This window comes from Mus caroli, unplaced genomic scaffold (genome assembly GCF_978045245.1).
Source record: "Mus caroli unplaced genomic scaffold, Mus_caroli_1 scaffold_10, whole genome shotgun sequence".
In the NCBI taxonomy this organism is placed as follows: Eukaryota; Metazoa; Chordata; class Mammalia; order Rodentia; family Muridae; genus Mus; species Mus caroli.
The window spans coordinates 85,327,645-85,346,583 of NW_028227265.1; the positions used below are offsets into that span (position 1 = coordinate 85,327,645).

The 18,939-nt window shown below is 48.0% G+C and overlaps 1 protein-coding gene across 6 annotated transcripts in view; it reads right to left on the minus strand.

Annotated features, from left to right (window-relative positions):
* Positions 1–18,547, minus strand: part of Fat1 (FAT atypical cadherin 1) — a 119,540-nt gene extending 100,993 nt beyond the window's left edge. For 3 of the 6 annotated variants that reach the window (XM_029480380.2, XM_029480379.2, XM_029480377.2), the window contains exons 1-2: positions 18,213–18,547; positions 408–3,693 (exon numbers count right to left, since the gene is read on the minus strand). In XM_029480380.2, the coding sequence (XP_029336240.1) occupies positions 408–3,675 (3,268 nt within the window). In that variant the 5' untranslated portion in view covers positions 3,676–3,693; positions 18,213–18,547. Of the gene's footprint in view, positions 1–407; positions 3,694–15,494; positions 15,657–17,528; positions 17,631–18,212 lie in introns of those variants that run through there. The other 3 variants (XM_029480381.2, XM_085844002.1, XM_029480378.2) reach the window with 3 other exon arrangements.
* Positions 18,548–18,939: the final 392 nt, after the last annotated feature.

The window sequence follows — 18,939 nt, forward strand, 5'->3', positions numbered from 1 at the left end:
CATAAAAGTCTCTGGGTATGTTGTATAACTTTGCAGGTATGCACTACCCTCCAGATGGCACTCCAACTGGTGTGGATGTTACCGTACCACCACGGAAACATCACACCACGAAATAGCCTAATCAGAATGCTTTTCAAGGTTACTACAAAACCACAGTGATGATCTTGATAATAGAGTACAAACTTCAGAGATCGGTATCTGTGATAACCATTTCAACTTCCTTCTACTCATCTTATGTACACTTAATCAATCCTTCAGTGTGTAGCTTCATAGCGCAAAAGGACAAAAAAAAAAGTGTAAACGTACCTCAACGCCAAGCCCTAACAGAAACCAACTGGGGATTCTGATGCAAAGAAGAGGAGAGAGGGGAGGAAGTGCAGCCAGCAGAAGTGATTAACAGTACTTGCCTGTTTCTTCATCTATCCTGAAAACACCAATTCCAGAGCCATCTCTAATGGAATACCGGATCTCTCCATCTCTGCCTGTGTCTTCGTCGTGAGCTGACACAGTCATGACTGATGAGCCAGTAGGGACGTCTTCTTTCACTACACCCTTCTCCACGAAGCTGGAGAACACTGGAGCATGTAGGTTCTCATTCACATCAACGACCTCCACTTCCACATAGCAAGTGGAAGACAGGGACACAGGCTTCCCTTTGTCTTTGGCCCTCACAGTGAGATTATACAGTTGCTTCTTCTCAAAGTCCAGCTGCTGGACAATTCTAACTGCCCCGCTGAGTTTATCCACATCAAAGTGGCCTTCTCCATGGTCCAGGAGGCTATATCTCACCTGACTGGACTGACCCATGTCCGGATCATAGGCTTCTAACCACATGATGATGGTTCCTTCTGGTAGATCTTCTCGGACTTTCACTGAGTAATTGGGTGGGATGAACCTAGGTGGGTTGTCATTAACATCATCTAGTGACACCTTCAGGAGCACGGTGGAGAACAACCGGGGTTCCTCTGTGGCTTGGTCCCTGGCCTCGATCTTCAGGTAATGCACAGGTTGCACTTCACGATCCAAAGGCTGGATAATTTTCACCACACCGGTCACGCTGTCGATGGAAAACGTCTCCGTATCTGTGAGAATAGCGTAGGTCACGTGCCCGCTGGGGCCCAGATCTTTATCCGTGGCTTCAACCTGGATGATGTCACTGTTCACCTCCTTGTCTTCACTCACTTCCACAAAATAGCTCTCCTGTAAAAACTCGGGCGCATTGTCATTGGCATCCAGAACCGTGACGTCCAGAAGACGCCAGGCAGCCCTCTGGGGTATACCGAGGTCGTACACGGTAATATTCAGGGTGTATTTGTCCATTACTTCGCGGTCAAGTGGAGACAGGACTTTCAACGCGCCTGTTTCCATGGCGATGGTAAAGCAACTATCATCATTCCCTCCAGAAATAGCATAGACGAGTTTTCCATTGAAGCCAGAGTCAAGGTCGGTAGCATTCATGAATAGTATATTGGCACCCACCGGGAGGTTCTCCTTTACCTCAATTCCAGTTGGAAGAGTACCCCTGAACTGTGGAGCATGGGCATTGACGGAGTAAGAATCAAAGAAAATATCCTCCACGTCCCCCTGACTGTGTAACTTATTCGCCTGCAGGAGTTTCTCTGCCAGCATTTTGGCAACACCGGTCTCCTCACACTGCAAGTTGACTGGCTTGCGACTGGCAGCCACCGTTAGGTTGATGTATAACGGCGTGGCAAAATTTTCCCCGTCTGTCGCCGTGATTCTCAAACTGTGAAAGGAAACCTTCGCGCCCAAGCCATCCGTGAGGGAGTGCTTTAAGGACAGCACACCGGAGCTGGGGTTTAAGCCAAACAAATCCAACTCATTTCCGGCTTCAATCTGGTACCGGACCAGCTGCAGCTCGTCGGCGTCAATGGCAGACACGGTGGCTATCTGCTCCCCCACACCTAGGTCTCGGGGAATGGTCCCCTCACAGTTTATCCTCTCAAACAGGGGTGTGTTGTCATTCAGGTTATTGAGAGTAATCGTGGCAAGGACTTCGACTTCCCGGCGGTATGGCAAGCCCCAGTCAGAAGCACGGATCCTCAGCGTGTACACGCGAGGCATCAGTTCATAGTCCAGATTCTCAGAGGTACTCACAGTACCCGTGAAGTGGTCAATGACAAACGGCACGTGATTTAAGTTTGCAATACTGTAAGTCACGTAGCCATTCTCCCCCTCGTCGGGGTCCATCGCACTCACCCTCGTGACTGCGGCACCGATAGGCGCATTCTCATCGATGGATGCTTTGTACGAGGTCTGTGTAAACTCAGGGGGGTTGCTGTTTGTACCTAAAACTTTGACCACCACTCGGGCGGAGGCTCTTTTGTCACTTGTTGTCACCTCGAGTTCAAAATGGGATGTGTGCTGCCTTCTAATGGGTTCTAGAATGGAAATGAGACCCGTGTTGTGATTCAAACCGAATTTAGGTTTTCCAGGAGTGCTTTTAAAAACATACCTCAAATGGGAATAACGAGGAATGGCTTTGATCAGGACCACAGGTGTATGTGGAGGGGCAAACTCACTGATCTCGGCTCTGTAAACATCCATTTCAAACTTGACAGGGCCAGCTCTGAACTGTGGAGAAATGATGTGAATAACTTTCACAGGGGAAAACTGGGGAGGAGTCCCTTTGTCTTTAGCCTGCAATGTCAGGTTGTAGCCGTAAGGATGGCTGTCCCAGTCGATGGCCCCGATGGCTTTCACTTTGAATGCTTTACTCCCTGGGAAAGACCTCACTGTTTTAAACTGCTGAAGGAGGTCGCCAGCCACGATGCTCAAAGACGCTATCTCCCCGTTGGCACCCTGATCACAGTCCTCCATGGTGATGATCGCGTAGGTTGGGTCCTTGTCCAGCTCAGAGGGCGACAACGTCACTGCGGTTATGATGGGCGCACACTCGTTGGCCTGCTCCACGTGAACCGTCAGCTTGGCCAAGCTGCTGACCCCACTGCTACCGTACAGCTTCATTCCCCGGTCCGCAGCCAGAATCTCCAGCTCATAGAGCTGAGTCTCTAGGAAATCAAGCCTGCCAGTCAAAACAACAACGCCACTGGTTGGGTGGATAGCAAACATGTCAGTTCTGTCTTTAAAACTGTAGTAAAATTCACCATTGGTCCCAATGTCTGCATCCGTGGCACTGACTCTTGCGATGCTGGTCCTTATGGCTGTGTTTTCCGGCAAAGAGACGCTGTAGGAGGTGGGGGAGAATAAGGGCCTTAAGTCGTTTGTATCCAGCACTTGCACCCGAACCTTCACTCGGGCCTCGGCATCGGTGGCTTTCTCCACTGCCTTGACGATCAGCGTGTAATGGTCTCTCACTTCTCTGTTCAGGATGGCGGTATTCCCTCCTTTGGTTCTTATCCTTAGAAAACAGAAGTCTCCGAGAACATACTCTTCGGCTTTGAACAGGTTTTCGCTGTCTCCTGAGACGATTTTGTACCTTATCTCCCACGAGGGGTCTAAGATGTAGATGCCCATCTTTCTGGGGTGGCCAACATAGGTCTTCGCTGCCGAGTTCTCGTGCACAGTGACATTGTACTGGAAGTGTGTAAACTGGATAGGAGGGGTGGGTTCAAGTCTTTGGCTGCCATCACTGTCTCCAAAATGCTGGAGGAAGAGGAGCAGAAGCAGAAGCAAGGCCAAGTGTCTCCCCATTGTTTAACTCCTGGCCACCTGTAATAGAAAAAGAAAAGAAAAAAGAGTGTCACTTGCCGGAGGGGAAAGAATAAATTGTAAATATAAGCCTTATGCATCAAGCATTCCCCACCCACACAGACTATGAGTAAGCGCTTCCCAACACCAACATCAACACTCTAACAACTCTAGAAGTATGTCTGACAGCTATCTTTCTCTTGTTATTGTTTTCATGCGCATCAGTGTCCGCCTGGGAACAGGTCCCTCCGCAAGAGCAACTCTCTTCTTAACCGTTGAGCAGTCTCTCCAACCCTGAATTTGATTGTTAAACTTACGTCTTCAGGCCAAACACAGACATCAGTTTTTGAAAAAAGCAGACAAGGAATGCCTCCTCTCACACACCAGGAACTACGTCCTCAAAATCATATAAATTTACTTTTCTGGCAGGAAAATTTCTTTTGAGACATAATTTCAAGTAACCCAGGCCGGCCTCAAGCTCACTGTGTAGTCAAGGATGGACTTGAACCCCTAGCCCTCTTGCCTCAGTCTCCCATTGCATGTTTCACCAAGCCTTGGAAGCTTATAACCTTGTGCTAACACAGGATTGGAAACATGCAGAGTCTCTCAGAAAAAGTCCTAAACGGTGCTCTCACAGGACCGTATGTAATGATAGCTTGTAATCTGATCTCAAAAATTTATCCTGGAATTATTTCTTCATAAAAATAATTAAGTTCACTCCCCACAGCACTCCCTTACTGTCTCACTTAGTACTGCAAAGCTATTTAAAGGAATTATAGTAATCATTACCGTCAAATCTGCAGTGAAGTAATTTCTAAACACCAACCTGAGCATACAGTCAAAGGTCATTTTATAACAGGAAAACCTGAATTAAGGAGCTTGACAGGCAACAGCTCTGACTACGGCAGAGAAGCAAATCTCTGAGCACTGACATTTTACCATCAGGGTTGTCAATAACCCCTTGTTCCAGGGTCTGGTATCTTCAAAACCCCTCACACCCTGTCCCAAGGGCGTCCCCAGTGAAAGGAGTGACACAGGCACAGAAGCTGAAACATCAACGCATCAAGGCAGAGTAGGAAGGATGCAGAGCTACGGGAAGGGCAGAGAGTCACTGAGGAGGGAAAGAGGGAGCCCGAACAAAGGGCAGCCTTTAAACAAGTGGGAAGGTGGGTCAGGTCCACGGGGCTGAGATTGGGCCAGAGAACAGGGCTCTGTTCCCACCAGCTGTTCTTCATCACCCCAGCAAATTCATCCCTGGGGGAGGTGGAAAAAAAAATCAGTGTGCTTCCCCACCACCCAGCGCTGACAGCACAGTACAGAAGCTCGCCCTTTGCGGGGTAACCGTCTGATGAATATGAACAAAACTGTAAGAGACCAGCAAGGGTGAACGAAACAGCAGACCGGAGGGCTGGCTTGACAGCCCAGCAAAACTAGCAATGGCAGCATTAATTTACAGTATCTTAACTCAGCCACTGCTAGCTTGCCCCATTAGTCATTTTATTAAAAGGGGGGGGGGGGAGGAGAAGAAAGCCGATATGCCTAAAGCAATCAGGAGCTTAATGGATACTGAATCAAGTTCAAGTTGGGCACCCAACTTGCGCTGTAGCTTTCACGCCTTCTCCTCAACAGCCAAGTCGGGAAGTCATACAGATCCCTGACCTCGAAAGGGGCAGGGATGATTTAACAGACTAAGGACGTCTCCCAGCGACGGCCCCTACAGAAATCTCTATTTGCTCACTAGTTCTAATACTTGGGGAAATTTGAGTTCGATTTAAAAAAAAAAATCCTGTAAGTTTGAGAGAGAGAGAGAGAGAGAGAGATCCATTCAGTTCAGCTGTAGGCTGTAAGGTCACACTATGGAATATCACTGTTTTCCGTATGTAAGGATGAAGGAAGGCAAAAACCATAATCCAAACCCGTGTGAAGCAGGAATATGAAAGTACACATAAGGAAAACTAGCTACAAAAATGACGCTGAGCAGGTGCTGTCCTTCTTAAAAAGCTCGTTGTTTTAAGGGACAGTGTCACTGTCATCCACCTCACAATGAGCAACTGCATCAAGAGAACACTGCAAGCACTTCAACGTGCTTGCTTAGCTCTACACATGAAATTTCACACGGTCATCAAAAATAAGACAGCACTCAACAGACTGATGGGTAAAGATACCTAGAGAAATGGACTAGCCAAACTAAGCTGGCCCCATTTATGTTTGCCAAAGGAGGGAAGAAAGTCTCTCTGTGTGTATATACACGGATAGGCTCAAAATGGAGAAAAACTCTTGATAGATAACAGTTGAGGGAGAAGGAACAGGCAGACAGGGAGGTATATTCATTTGTCCTATACTGTATGAATTTTTAGCCGTGTGTGTTTGTGTGTGTGTGTCATATGCTTGCTCTTTTAATTATAAATCCTTCAACAAATATTTAATGGTCACCTACTGTGAGGCAGGTACATCTCTAGATGCTGTGGAATTAAAAATGAACCAAACTTTCCATACTAGAAGGAAGGAAGGAAGGAAGGAAGGAAGGAAGGAAGGAAGGAAGGAAGGAAGGACAGATGGACGGAGCACTTCCTGGTAAAGCAAACAGGCTATCAAGAGAAAAAGAGCCCACTGGATGGTGGGTAAGGGCTTCAGAGGAAGTACACAGTCAGAGACTGCATCCAGGCCTGGAGGAAGAAAAACTTTATGTGTTTCTCAAGCTTAGCACAACTGACATTTCTGGGAAGTAATGCCTGCGTTCTCTCGGACACAGTGGAATGGGGAAAAATAACTGAGAGAGGTCTGGGGCTGGAACACAGTGAGGCTGGAGCACAGGGGGTCTGGAAAAGAAGCCAGCGACAAAGGCCAGGAGAGAAAGGATCATAGGGAGTCCTACCACATACATTTCGAGAGCATTTGAAGCGTTTCTGCATCAGCATCTCACATGAGCACGTTACTAAGGAGCTAGCCAGCACCTTCACACACTGGAATTTGATGTTTTAGGATTAGACTAGGACTATGTCTTGAAAAGGACCACAATATCATCTTCCACACATCACACAAGTGACATCCGTGACTTCATCCCAGCCTCAACTGAGATCCTGTCCTGTCCTGCTTTTCCGTATGATGCTCGGTGGGAGGACACCAATAGGTAGCTATGGCTTCTCAAACAGAGAGACTAAAATAGCACTCCTCCACCCGCCCCACACACACCCTGCTTAGAATTCTGAGGGTCATTTGTCCACTCTTACCATTTACATATTTACTCAACCACATTTTATGGCCCTATATTTTACTCCCAATGAAATGAGAAACAACAGGGGGGATTTGAAGCAGGAACATGGGATTGCTGACGGAGAAGGGGTCCCTCTGGAATCTGTGTGTAGAAATGTAGGCAGCATGGGTTGAAGCCAGTATGGGAGGGTGTCCCCATTCCGAAGCTGCTACAACAGGATAGGTAAGAAGCCAGGGAGCTTAAACCATTATGATCAATACTGGAGGTGGGGAGAAGGGGTCAAACTCTGGGCCTATTGAAAGATTCACTGATAAATTGAGGGAAAGAGACTAAAAGGAACATAAAAATACCAAAGATGTCAAGGACTCTATGTTGAGCAAGGAGGATGGCCTATAAACCCAGAGGGATGAGAGACGGAGAGAAAGAAGATCGGTCCGGGATCTGGAAATGGGATCAGCAGGTCAGGTTCTGATTGCAGCTGTTTAGAGGAGTCCCACCAGAGTGTCTCTTACTCTCCCCCAGGACTTGGTAGCTAGGGTCTGGTGGCACCTTCCAGGGAAGATGGAATCATTAGGAGGTGGGTGAGGTATAAAGGAAGAGAGCTACATCACTAGAAGCATGCATGATCTTGAAGGGGCTATTAGGACCTCACTCATTTCCAGGCCGCCCTCCCGACCCTGCTTCCCTCCCCCTCCCCCCTCCCCTTTCTGCTTCTCAGTAAGGTAAACTAGACCTTCTCCACAAGTTCCCACCTTGATGTCTACACCAAGACAGGACCAAAGAACAGGGACCATTGATCATGGATGGAAACTAAGAACCAAATTAAACCATTCCTCCACACAAGTAAATTACCTCAGGAATGGGCAGGTGACTGGCTATGGTTAGGCTATGGTTACTGGCTATGGTTACGGGCAGGTGTGGTAAGCAGAAGGATCCAGCCTGGAGGAACTGATCTGAGGAATCATCCAAACAAGGAAGACAGCTCTTAAGGCTAGAAAGGGAGAAAAAAGTCAGCCAAGGACGGAGCCTTAATCAAGACAGAGGCATTAATTAGCAGAAGAAACAGGCCAAGGGGTCAAAGTAACAGCTAAGGCAGGTGAAGAAAGCAAGAAATAGGAACAAGTGTCAAGGAACTCCAGATACCAGTATTGAGTGCTTGAAGCCCAACTTCAAGACTTGGGCGTGTCCCATGTAGGCAAGCTACGATCCCTGGCCCAGCACCAGAGAGGAGCCTGGAGTCCCCTCCCAAGTTCTCAGTCATACGAAATCCCGATTGGTGAAACAGTACAGGTGTCCCCTCCCCATGAAGAGAAACCAAACACAGTGTGCCTGCCACATCTTCTCAGGATTCCCAAACACTTTTCTCCTCTCTCCCACTCTTTTCCTTCCTCTCCCCCACCTCTCTCTCCCTCCCTCCCCACCCCTCTCTCTCCTTCTATAACTAACCCACAGGCTCCAAAGGACATATCACAAATGGGAGTAACTTTCTGGACCATTCAGACAAACATTTACAACTTTTTTTTGTCTCCTTTGAAAAAATTTATTGATTGATTTTTTTTTTAATGTGTTTGGGTGTTTTGCCTGCAGAATCAAGAAGGCGGCATTGGATCCCCTGGAGCTGATGATAGAGACAGTTGTGAACTGCCCCATGGGTGCTGGGAATCAAATCAGGGTCTTATGGAAGAGCAGCCAGTGCTCTGAACTCCTGTGCCATCTTCTCCAGCCCAACTTTTTCTCCTTTAAACTCTTGAGTTTACTGACAGAACACCGCTGTGCTTAAGCTAAATTACTAAACAAAATCATAGAATTTTTTTAGTAATCCATTGTTCAGGGACATTATTGGCCCTACAGATAGAGGTATTAATGATAAACAGTGGATCCAGGTTTCATTATAAAATGTCACAGTCAAACTGAAGCTGTGGCTCTAAGCAAGACATATGGGGGGGGGGGTCTAAAAAGTATGCTATTACCTAAGTCTCATACTTACGAAAATTAGACTCCAAAAATCATCTTAGCCCAGAGTTAGCGTTTGAGCTTTAGAAGACGGTCACAGGGCATGAACTCATAATTAAGTTGGGACTTCTACTTTCTATTTTCCAAAGGGAAGACAGAACGTGTCCTTAGCTCAGTCTTGGAGTCTAGGATCCCCTTAAACATCTTTAGTTTAGATTTCTAAAATCCATAGGGGAAAAAAAAAACTTTCCTGGTAAAGTAAGATATTAATGCCCTCCTACTTCTTCGTCAGAAGACTTCATGTCAAATGCCCCAACGACTGCGAATGCCCAGTCTTCATGAACAGCACACAGCATCTGTGTGCAGAACATGACTACTAATTTCCATAGGGTTAATAATATCTCCTCAAACGTATTCTTTTTTTTTTTTGATTCAATCTACTTTCACTTAAAATTATAAGATTTAGACTCAGTCCCCATGCTTTCAGAGGTAGAACTTCTTAAACTCATGAATTCTGTTTGACGCCATGACACTTATAACTGAGAGGCCGCTGTCCTCAGACACAAAAGTGGTCATCTTTATCCTCTATGTATTAGGGAACTGTAAGCAAAGAACTGTGCACTGGGCCTTTGCACTGGTCCCTACAACTCTCAGAATCAGCAAGTGTCACTGTGATTTATTTCGCTATTGAAGTTTACAGTTTAATATTCTTTTTACTGTCACTTTTTCGATTTTTTCACTGGAGACTGGACCCAGTGTTTCATGCCTGTTAACGCACGTGTGCACTGAGTGTGTTTGGTGCGATTTATGTGGAAGTCAGAGGTTAAGTCCCCATGAGTTAGTTCTCTCCTCCCCCGGGTGTGAGGTCCAGATACCTGCCTCGGGATATGAGAGTTTGGGGGTTTTTTTGACCCACTAATCCACTTTCCCTGGCCCCAAAATGCAAGTTAAATGCGTTCTCATTCTAAGAAAGGCAAACAAATTTTTTGATAATCTCTATATTGTGTACATGAGTCTGTAGGAACAAGGTTATTAGAATAACGAAAGTGATGTTTCTAGTTGACATCACAGACGTGAGTATGGGACTGACATGGCATTCATCCTTGGTTGGGCTCACCTCTTCATTTTCACCCCTCTCTTCTCAACTGGGGCCATCACAGTTTAGGTTGGTCGTTCTCTGTCTACCACACCCAGGGTCCAGGACAAATTCTGCCCACAGAAACAGGCTGTCTGCCTCTCATGTTTTAAGTCCCTATGGTCTAATGTGCTTTCTCTCGGCAGACAGAAATAACTTAACGCAATGCTTTGGAACAGTAAGCAGCAATTACCGTGGCTACTTCTTCCACTCCCAAATTATCATGGCTTCAGTGAAGAGCCAAATTATGCTCACTGTGCACTCCGGTGCGGGCAAAGGTACTTCACGAAAATGGCAGGTCAGGAAGGGGAAAGTGCCACTCGGAGCAGGAGGGTAAAGTCAGGGCGAAGACGCCTGAGAGACTGCCTGACATCCTGACTCCATAAAACTCTGCATCTTTCCCGACGACGTTGCTCTAGAGCTCAGCCTTCAACAGCCCCTTCCATCCTGCTGAGGCTATAAACACAGGTTCCTCCCTACTTATAAATAAACGGCTCTCAACACTGCATTTCCTTTAAACTAACACCCTGATTTTTCTTACCTTGGAAAGGATCTCGATAAAAAAAAAAAAAAAAACTTTCTCAGCATGTCATCGTTGACTGCTTTTCACGGTTCCTTCTCTCCTAAAAACCACTGCTAGCCTCCAACTCCTAACAGAAAGCCTTCAGATTTATCCCCACAACACATGCACACAGGCACACGCACGCACACGCACACACTCAGAGAATTTCTTCTTCAGACATCACGAAAGCAAATGACCTTCTTCTCTGTTCATCTCCCCTGATCTTACACATCATGCTTCAAGCAACTCACCCCCCTACCCAACACCCTGAGTCCTTTACATCGTCCGAGTGCCTAAAACAGAAAAGCAACCTATAACAAAACGACCCCTGAATCTTCCTACTGCTTGCTGCTCTCTACCTCATTCACAACACGCACCCTCTTCCCACACAAAGCCTCGATTACCGCCGTCAGGACCTCATCTGAGAGCTGCCAACATGCCCATGGCTGAGTCTACCCTCTCAGGCACCTAAAGAAGAATCCTCCTGGAACACCATCTGCTCTAAGTTAAGACAGCCTCTCTGCTGGTTTCCCACGGTAAAAAGGAAGTCACACAGGTCCACTGTCCTTTGCTATTTCAGGGGAGAGGCTTACTACTTCCCCGCAGCCCTCCAAGGTGCAGGCTGGGATCAAATAGAGGAAGGGAGCAGAAGATTTATCACTGAAATCTGGCCCCAGCGTCTGTCACTAACCGACTAGGCGAAGGCACAGAAGATCAATCCTGTGGACTGCATTTAATGAGAACCTGGGGGCTGCACTGTACAGTCCTTAAAGCTTCCTGCCACCCCCTCCACAACCCTTCTAGCCCCTCGTTCCCCCCCACACACTGCCCTCCATCCCTCAAACTCAGAGTTTAGATGGCCTTTGATGACCGTCAAACCTCCATTTATAAAATGTCACCTAGAATTGTCTTTTACTAATTTCTGGGAGCTGCTCCCCCTTTTCCACCTGTGCTGCCACACCTGACCCATACATGCATTTATTAAGACACAGTATATTATGCATCTCAGTAACCCTGTTTTCTAACCCTATTCCACTCAAACTTCTTTCTGGTATTATATATCATTTGAATATACTTGCGTTTTTTTGTTTTGGGTTTTTTTTTTTTTTTTTTGTCTGCTAATGTTTTTGTTTTTGCCTCTGCCTGCTGATTCAGTACATACTGAATAAATATTTGAGTATATTTTTATTTTATCTTTAAGGATGTGCATGTGTGTCTGGGTGGGAGTGTGCACGCATGAGACCTGGGATTCCCCACACCTGTGTTATACGCTGTTTCGAGCCACCAATGTGGGTACTGGGAACAGAACTCAGGTCCTCGGAAAGAGAAGCAGCCACTCACCACTGGGCTCTCCCCAGACCCTGACTTGGTATATTCCTACTAGGTTTTGACAAAGAATTTTAATAATCTGATCTCTTACTTACCTAATGCAACCCCGGTGTCACTGCAAACTAAAGGGGCACTTCTCACAGGCTTGTATCATGCCAAGCTGTCTTGGGGGCAGGACTCCCAACCAGTGTGGCTGGGGGCGCGTTAATCTAAAGCAACAGCTACACTTCCTCCTATCTGAAAGACAATGCAACTTAAGTCTCCTAATACAGTTCAGTGGCTTCTCTTCAGCATTTCCTTGTTTCCGTGTCCTTAACCTTTGCCCCATAAGGCCAACTTCCGGCACTGTCATTTTTATTGTTCTGTGTTCTACTCTGGTCAAAAGAAGACAGCAGCTACAAGAAGGAAGTCCAGTGAACCTAAGTTGAAAGAAGCATCCGCGGTAACTCACCCGGAGTTTTCATTTTCTTCCAGCTAAGGTCTCTTTCTTTACTCTGTAGTGAGCCGACCACAATCAAGTCACGCAAGCCACATGCTACTTTGGACATTCCTGGTTGCCCCAACCCACTCCCCAGTCAGTCATGAGGAACTCAGCCAAATCCACCTACTGCAGGTGCCCCAGCTTGCTCAAGTGTTAGGATGGACTATTGTGATCTTCGCCAATCTCTTCCAACATCCAATGCTGACTAGCCTTCTCTCTGAGCTCTTTAAGGATGGGAAACCTGACTTGTCCGCCCACATCCACTTCGTCAAGCACCGGGGTTTGCAGAGAAGACTCACACTTCCTGGACTGACAAATGGACCGATGGATAAAAGACCAAGAAAGGAGGCTAGAAGGCTGGATTAAACGGGAGAGGACACGCACAAGGAAAATATGAGAGTGCTTCTGTTCCCCAATAGAAAAAATTCAGGGGCAACCACCAGGCCAGGGACAGCATTATAGATGGTGGCCCATTTGGCTCTAAATTCCTAGCTTGTCCAAAATTAGGTCACCACCACCACCTCAAAACCCTTCAGAACTTCCTACAGGTGATACCACATCAGTGTCTTACTTCAGACTTTGTCATAGAGCCCTATGATTGTACACTCTACAAAGGACAAAGATTAAATAATGATTGAATTCCCAAAAGGCTTATACAAAACACATAAGCAATAGATGTGTTTATTTTCAAGTATACAAGGAGCTCTTGGAACTCAGCAAGAATCTCAGAAGTATTTAAATCTAGATCTTTCAAGAAAAGGCCAGCCTTTTTTCAAAGAGAGAAAAGGGTTAGAGACAGCTCAGGGGTTTAGAGGCCAGCTGTTCTTCCCAAGGATCCAGGTTCAATTCCCAGCCCTGACATGACAATTCGCAACCATTTGTAACTCCATTTCCAGAAGATCTCTTCTGGCTTCTGAGGGCACCGGGCACACACATGGCACATGACATACAAACAGGCAAAACAGCCAGACACATTAAAAAATAATAATAAAAGGGTTTTTTTTAATCTTTGAAAATAGTCAATATACACGTTTCTAAAGGTTTTAAGTAGAACTGCTTCTTCTCAGAGGAGAACAAGCCACTTTCTGATCTTAAGTGGTGTATACCATCTGATTTGAAAACACCTTTCTGGGGTCTAAGGACAAACAGACATGTCTTCTTGTTGTTGTTGTTTTGTTTTTCTGTATAGCCCTGGCTGTCCTGGAACTTGCTTTGTAGACCAGGCTGGCCTCGAACTCAGAAACCCGCCTGCCTCTGCCTCCTGAGTGCTGGGATTAAAGGCGTGTGCCACCTTGCCCGGCCAAACAGACATGTCTTAATTAAACAACTTTCACCTGCCACACAATCTGCTCCAAAAAAAAAAAAAAAAACTTTCCTACTGTAAATGCCCAACCATGAAGACTAGAATGCAGTCCTTCCTCTTTCTCTATGAACTAAGGTCCTTCAGGCATCTAGACAGCATTTGATGCTAGAATGTGCCAATGTGATTTGGTTTGTTGAGTATATGTATAAAACCAGCCAGACCTAGGTGGGAAACAAGTAGCCTAAGAGAATCAATGCCCTAAGATCTCTTCCACTTCTAACCTAGAAAGAAAGGCCTTCTCCAAAGATGCCCAAGAGCTGAAGCTGAAGATGTACCCTACAAAGGAGAAGTTAAAGGTGACCCTTATTACTCTGAACACACATCTTTGCTATGAAGTTAACTGATCCATTTACTCACACACAATATGAAACCAATAAAGACACACAAAGTGACTACTTACCCACAAAAATGAACTCACAGGTGGCCCAAATGACTTTATGAAGGCCTCTAACAGCCTTACTTCCTTTCACAGTGGGGGTTCAAAAAAAAGGGGGACCTGGCTTATTTAAGATGTTATTTTTTTTTCAAGAAATGGGCAAACTTTTAAACAAAACTTACACTAAGCTTGTAAAATACTACTTCAGCCACAACTAAGAGTTGTATCATTTAAAAAAAAAAAAAAAAAAACTTGTTTTAAATACCTGTATATCTCTATATAATTTAACAAGGAGAGAGGAAAAGTTCTAATAGCAATGATTCCCGAGATGCAAAGCGAAATAACCTAGAATGAACCAATACAGTTGTGGAGCAGAGGCGACAACTGTTTGTGTGGTTTGGTCACACAGCTAAGACTGATGTGAAAAAACATCAATAGCTCTTAGCATTCGCACATGAAAATATGCTCCTAAAATATTAAATATCAAAAATACAAAGCATCACAAGTTAGCTTTTGCAAAGGTAAGTTATGTGCCTTTTAAATCTTTTCTGATTCTAATGGTCTAAGTAAATTCTCAGCTTGTTAAAAAAAAAAAGAAAGAAAGAAAGAAAAAGAAAAAAGAAAAAAAAATCTCTACCAGCACTCGGGAGTTGCTTAACAAAAGCCAACTAATGAAACTATAGTTCAAGCACATGAAAAAAAAATTAACTACATAGAAAATATTTGCGAATTTACTTTGCTATAGCACACAATTGTCTCCTTGTTTCCAAGGCCCTGCAATTCCCATCAGTGGGGGGTGGGATTCTTCCAAGACAACCGAAAGTTAGCTTCCTAAAAGAAACCATAGAAAGAGGACTGTGAAACAGACCCTCTCTTTTAATAAAGATCTCATAAGTTTATCTTCCAGAAAACAGACAGGCAACTGCCTGGCCGCACACTACCCCGGAGGCTTAGCCTTGCAAAGGAGCCGCATTAAATCTCGGCGCTGCACTCCTCCGGGCACAGAACATCTAAGAAAACTCAGCGACTCCATTTCAAAGATCCCACGCTCAAGCGATCGGCTCTGCTTTCATCTCTGTATCTGGAAACCGCTCCAAAGCCGAGATGGACAGGAGTCGAACCCGGAGCCCGCAGTCCGGTTTCCCGGGTCAGACAGCCTGGCGCTGCGGGGAGTAGCATGCTGGCCGGGGAACCGCAGCGTCCAACGCCAACTCTGCAATCACCATTCCCTCCACGTCTCGCCGGTCCCTCCACCCCTCCGCCTCCGCACCCTAGAGCCGCCGCTCAACTCTGCTAGTGGGCAAGGAGACCGGCACCAGCCTCGGCCACGGTGCAGCCGGAGGAGCGTGGGTGGGAGGGAGGACATTCACCCTCGGCCCCAGCCTCAACGCCGCCCTCAGCAAACTTACTGCAAAGTTGACTCCAAAGTTAGCGGCGGTGCGGTCGGGCGCACAGCCCGGGTGCTCAGAGCGCCCGGCGGCCAGAGCCCGCTGTGCCGGGAGCCGCACTGGACCCGCACGTCCGCATGGCGCCGCCGTCCGTCCAGCCCCGCCGCGTCCAGCCCGGCCCGCGCGCCCCAGCTCCCCGCCGTGTGTATCCCTCCGCCCGCGGCCACGCCTGCCAGCGCCGGCTCTAGTTTCGCCAGCGCCGAGACTCCCTGACTCCGTGCGCGCAGCCCGAGGCCGCCCCGCCCCCGGGCAGAAGCGCCCGCCCGCCCGCCTGCCCGCCCCGGGGGCTACCCAGACAGGCGTCCGACCCAGAGCGAGGCGAGCGCCTTTCGAGGAGCTTGCCAGACGGAGAGGGACAGTTTGGGGACTGTGTTAGAATATCGAGCTGCTGCTGCTGGGAGGAATTTCATTGAATGTTCCCTGCTAAGATAGGGGAAACATTTGATCCCCCCCCCAAAAAAAACCGGCAGAAAGTGAGAAGTCACCTAGGACCTAAGAAACAACGCCCCGCCCGCCCCCCAACCCCAGCATTCCTTTAGACTTTTTTTTTTTTCCCAACCTCCAGGAAATCCCCGAATCCGCATTTGAATGCCTCTCTCCCAGGCTGCAGCCTCTGGGGTGAAAAACTACAGAGGGTCTGGAAAGGAATGCAGTTAGGTCGGAATTTACTTCCTCCTGAAATCCACATTAGGCCTGAAGAAATGAATAAGTTTTCCCGCGACCTGTTAATTCAGACTCAGTTGGACCTCAGACTCTCTCGGATCGTCGCGGTGAGCCCCAGTGCCAGTCTCCGAGACAGACGCCCCCCCCCCACCCCCTCAATCCCGGGGTCTGCGGGACAAAGGGTGCTGAGCCTCCCTGTGCGCATTCTCAGCGTTTAATTCTGCCCCAAGGGTCTGTGAGCCTGGCCCCGCAGCTACAAGTTCTCCGGTGAGAAAGGGAGATCCCCAGCAAGCAGGCTCCCCACTTGCTGAACTCCCTCTGGCGCCCGAGCGTCCAGCCGGCGCATCCTAGGGCTGCAAGTCTATCCGCGGCGCCTGCAGAGCTCCAGGTACCGGCTGAAGAGCAAAGGAGACTCAGCCGAAGCCAGCCACGCTTTGGGACGCAACCCAGAGAAAAGGAAGGACTTGACCTCGGAAAGTTTGTGGGGCTCGAACATTTTAACGCTGCGAGGACGAAGAGATCAGATTTCCCTAGGAGCGGGTGGAGGCAGCTGCAGAGGGAATTGCACCGCAGACGGGGGCCAGAGTGTATTTCTTTGGCTCAAAGTTAACGTCACTTCTTAAGCCATCTTAAAGCAAGGTGGCTGAAAAAGATAGTAATAATGGTGTCTAGCAGGTTACGCTTGGGAAGGAAAAGTAGTGCCTGCAGAATGAGTGTGCTGATTCGTACCTCTGAATTCCCCGCTCGGTATTTAGAACTCATATATTCACAACACCCAGAAAAGGCAAACATCATCGTAACCTAAAGACTCATCTGGCCCCGGCTTACAAATAGCGCGAAGTGCTCGCGGAGTTACCGGTCAGTGCACGCTGCGAAAGTGAGAGACCCGATCTCCAAGCTCAACCAGTTTGCGACCCCCTCCCCTCCCCGGAATTTTAACGCTCAACAAAACACAGCCACACACACACACACACACACACACACACACACACGCAAGCAAGCCGTTGGGGGAGGGGATGTAAGAGGGCCTAGGGTACCGCTGCTAGGAGAGGGAAAGAACAATAAAAAGTATAAAAACACATCGTTCAATAACATTAAATCATCACTGGATTTTCTAAATGGTACAAAGGAATTCCTGTTTAAAAATCATTCATTGATATATCAGTGCTTACTAGGACTAAAATATCTAATTAAGAATCCTAAATATCCAGGCTTACTAGAAGAAGTTGCACTTGGTCGCTACAGGAACTGCCGAAAGCCAAAAATGCAGTCTCCTGTGTTGCCACATCTTGCTAATCCTTTAGCCACCAACGGAACGAAATGGAGAGATACCTTTTTGGCCACGAGAGAATCACATAAAGAGAGGTGTAGTTCAAGTTCCGCGAACATCCTTTAAATAGTCGATCTTCTTTGACCCTGTCCCCAGAGCCTCATTGAAATTAGGTGGAAGAAGGACTTTCCCCCCAACCTCCCCCCAAAAACCCGCTCCTCCAGCACTGCCTCTACACTCGGTCCACCCAAGCTGGTTTTCTGAAATGTATTAAGTGTCGTCCAGCGTAAATGAAGGCTAGGGTGGAAGCGATCAAGCTCTGTCTGGTCCACGTCGTTAAGAGTACCCGGCAGGTCCAAGTTCGAGGTCTGCACTGAGCTGAGAGCTGGGAGCGCGCCTTGCCCAATGCTCGGACTAGAGGGCGCTGCGCCACTGCAGATCACTCAGTCCCCAACGCGCCCTCCCAGGGCACCATTTCTATAACAAGTTACACTGAAAATAATGCACAAACGGCTTCACTTCTCAAGTTCTTTTGAACAGCGCTCTGTGTGTATTTTGTGAATTCCAAAAGCTGCGCATGCTTGCCTTTCATTCCCGCGCCCCGTGAAGGCCGCGGACAGTCCAGTTCCTTGAGCGCAGACCGTGCAGGATACACATGAATTCCCCCACTCGCTTACACCCTCCACGTTATTTCATTTACGATTAAACTTCAATTCTACCAGGCATGCAATGAACAAAGAACTCACCACAGTAGCCCGGTCCTCGGTGCTCTCCCTTCTAGTCCCCGGCAGTTGGGTAATTCCCACGCCGTTTGGATATTTGTTAGGATCCGGGCTCGAAGTACCAACTTTGCCTCCCTTGGATCTTCAGCATATCCCCAAGCAGAGCGCGATCCTCCTCCAGTGCTGGCGGGACTCAGGTGGGCGCCTTCTCAGTGGCTCTCAACCCGGGGAAAGTTTGAGCACCAAAAGAGGTGGAGAGAGAGCGCACGAGGTCTGGGGAAAGCGCCGAGGGGAAGCCAAGTTTGTCAGGACATGTCCAGGCAGCCAGCTGCCGAGTTGAGGAGTTACGGCTGGCAACTGCGGCGGATCTCTGCTTCTTTTCCCTACTCCTCCCTCTAGGAGCGGCTGGGGGGGAGGGGAGGTGACGTCAGAGCCCCGCCTCGCCCCCGACTCCCCGGCGCTGACCGGGTTCTCCGACTTCAGTCGGCCTCCCAGCCAGTTGCAGCTAAGGACGCCAAGGCTGCCTCCAGCTTCCCTGCTGCAGTGATCTCCGTGGGCCGCAGCCGTCCCCACGAAGAAATGTCCGTCCCTCTCCTCCCCGCGGAGTCTTGGGGCTCCGCCGAGTGCTGGCTTCTTCGCACTCACCACCGAATCAGCCAGCCAGGGCCCCCCGTGGCGCTCGCCTCCCGGGCTTCGGAAATACCGGGTCCGGCAGCGTTTCCCACGCCTCGGACTGCAGGTGATGCTCTTC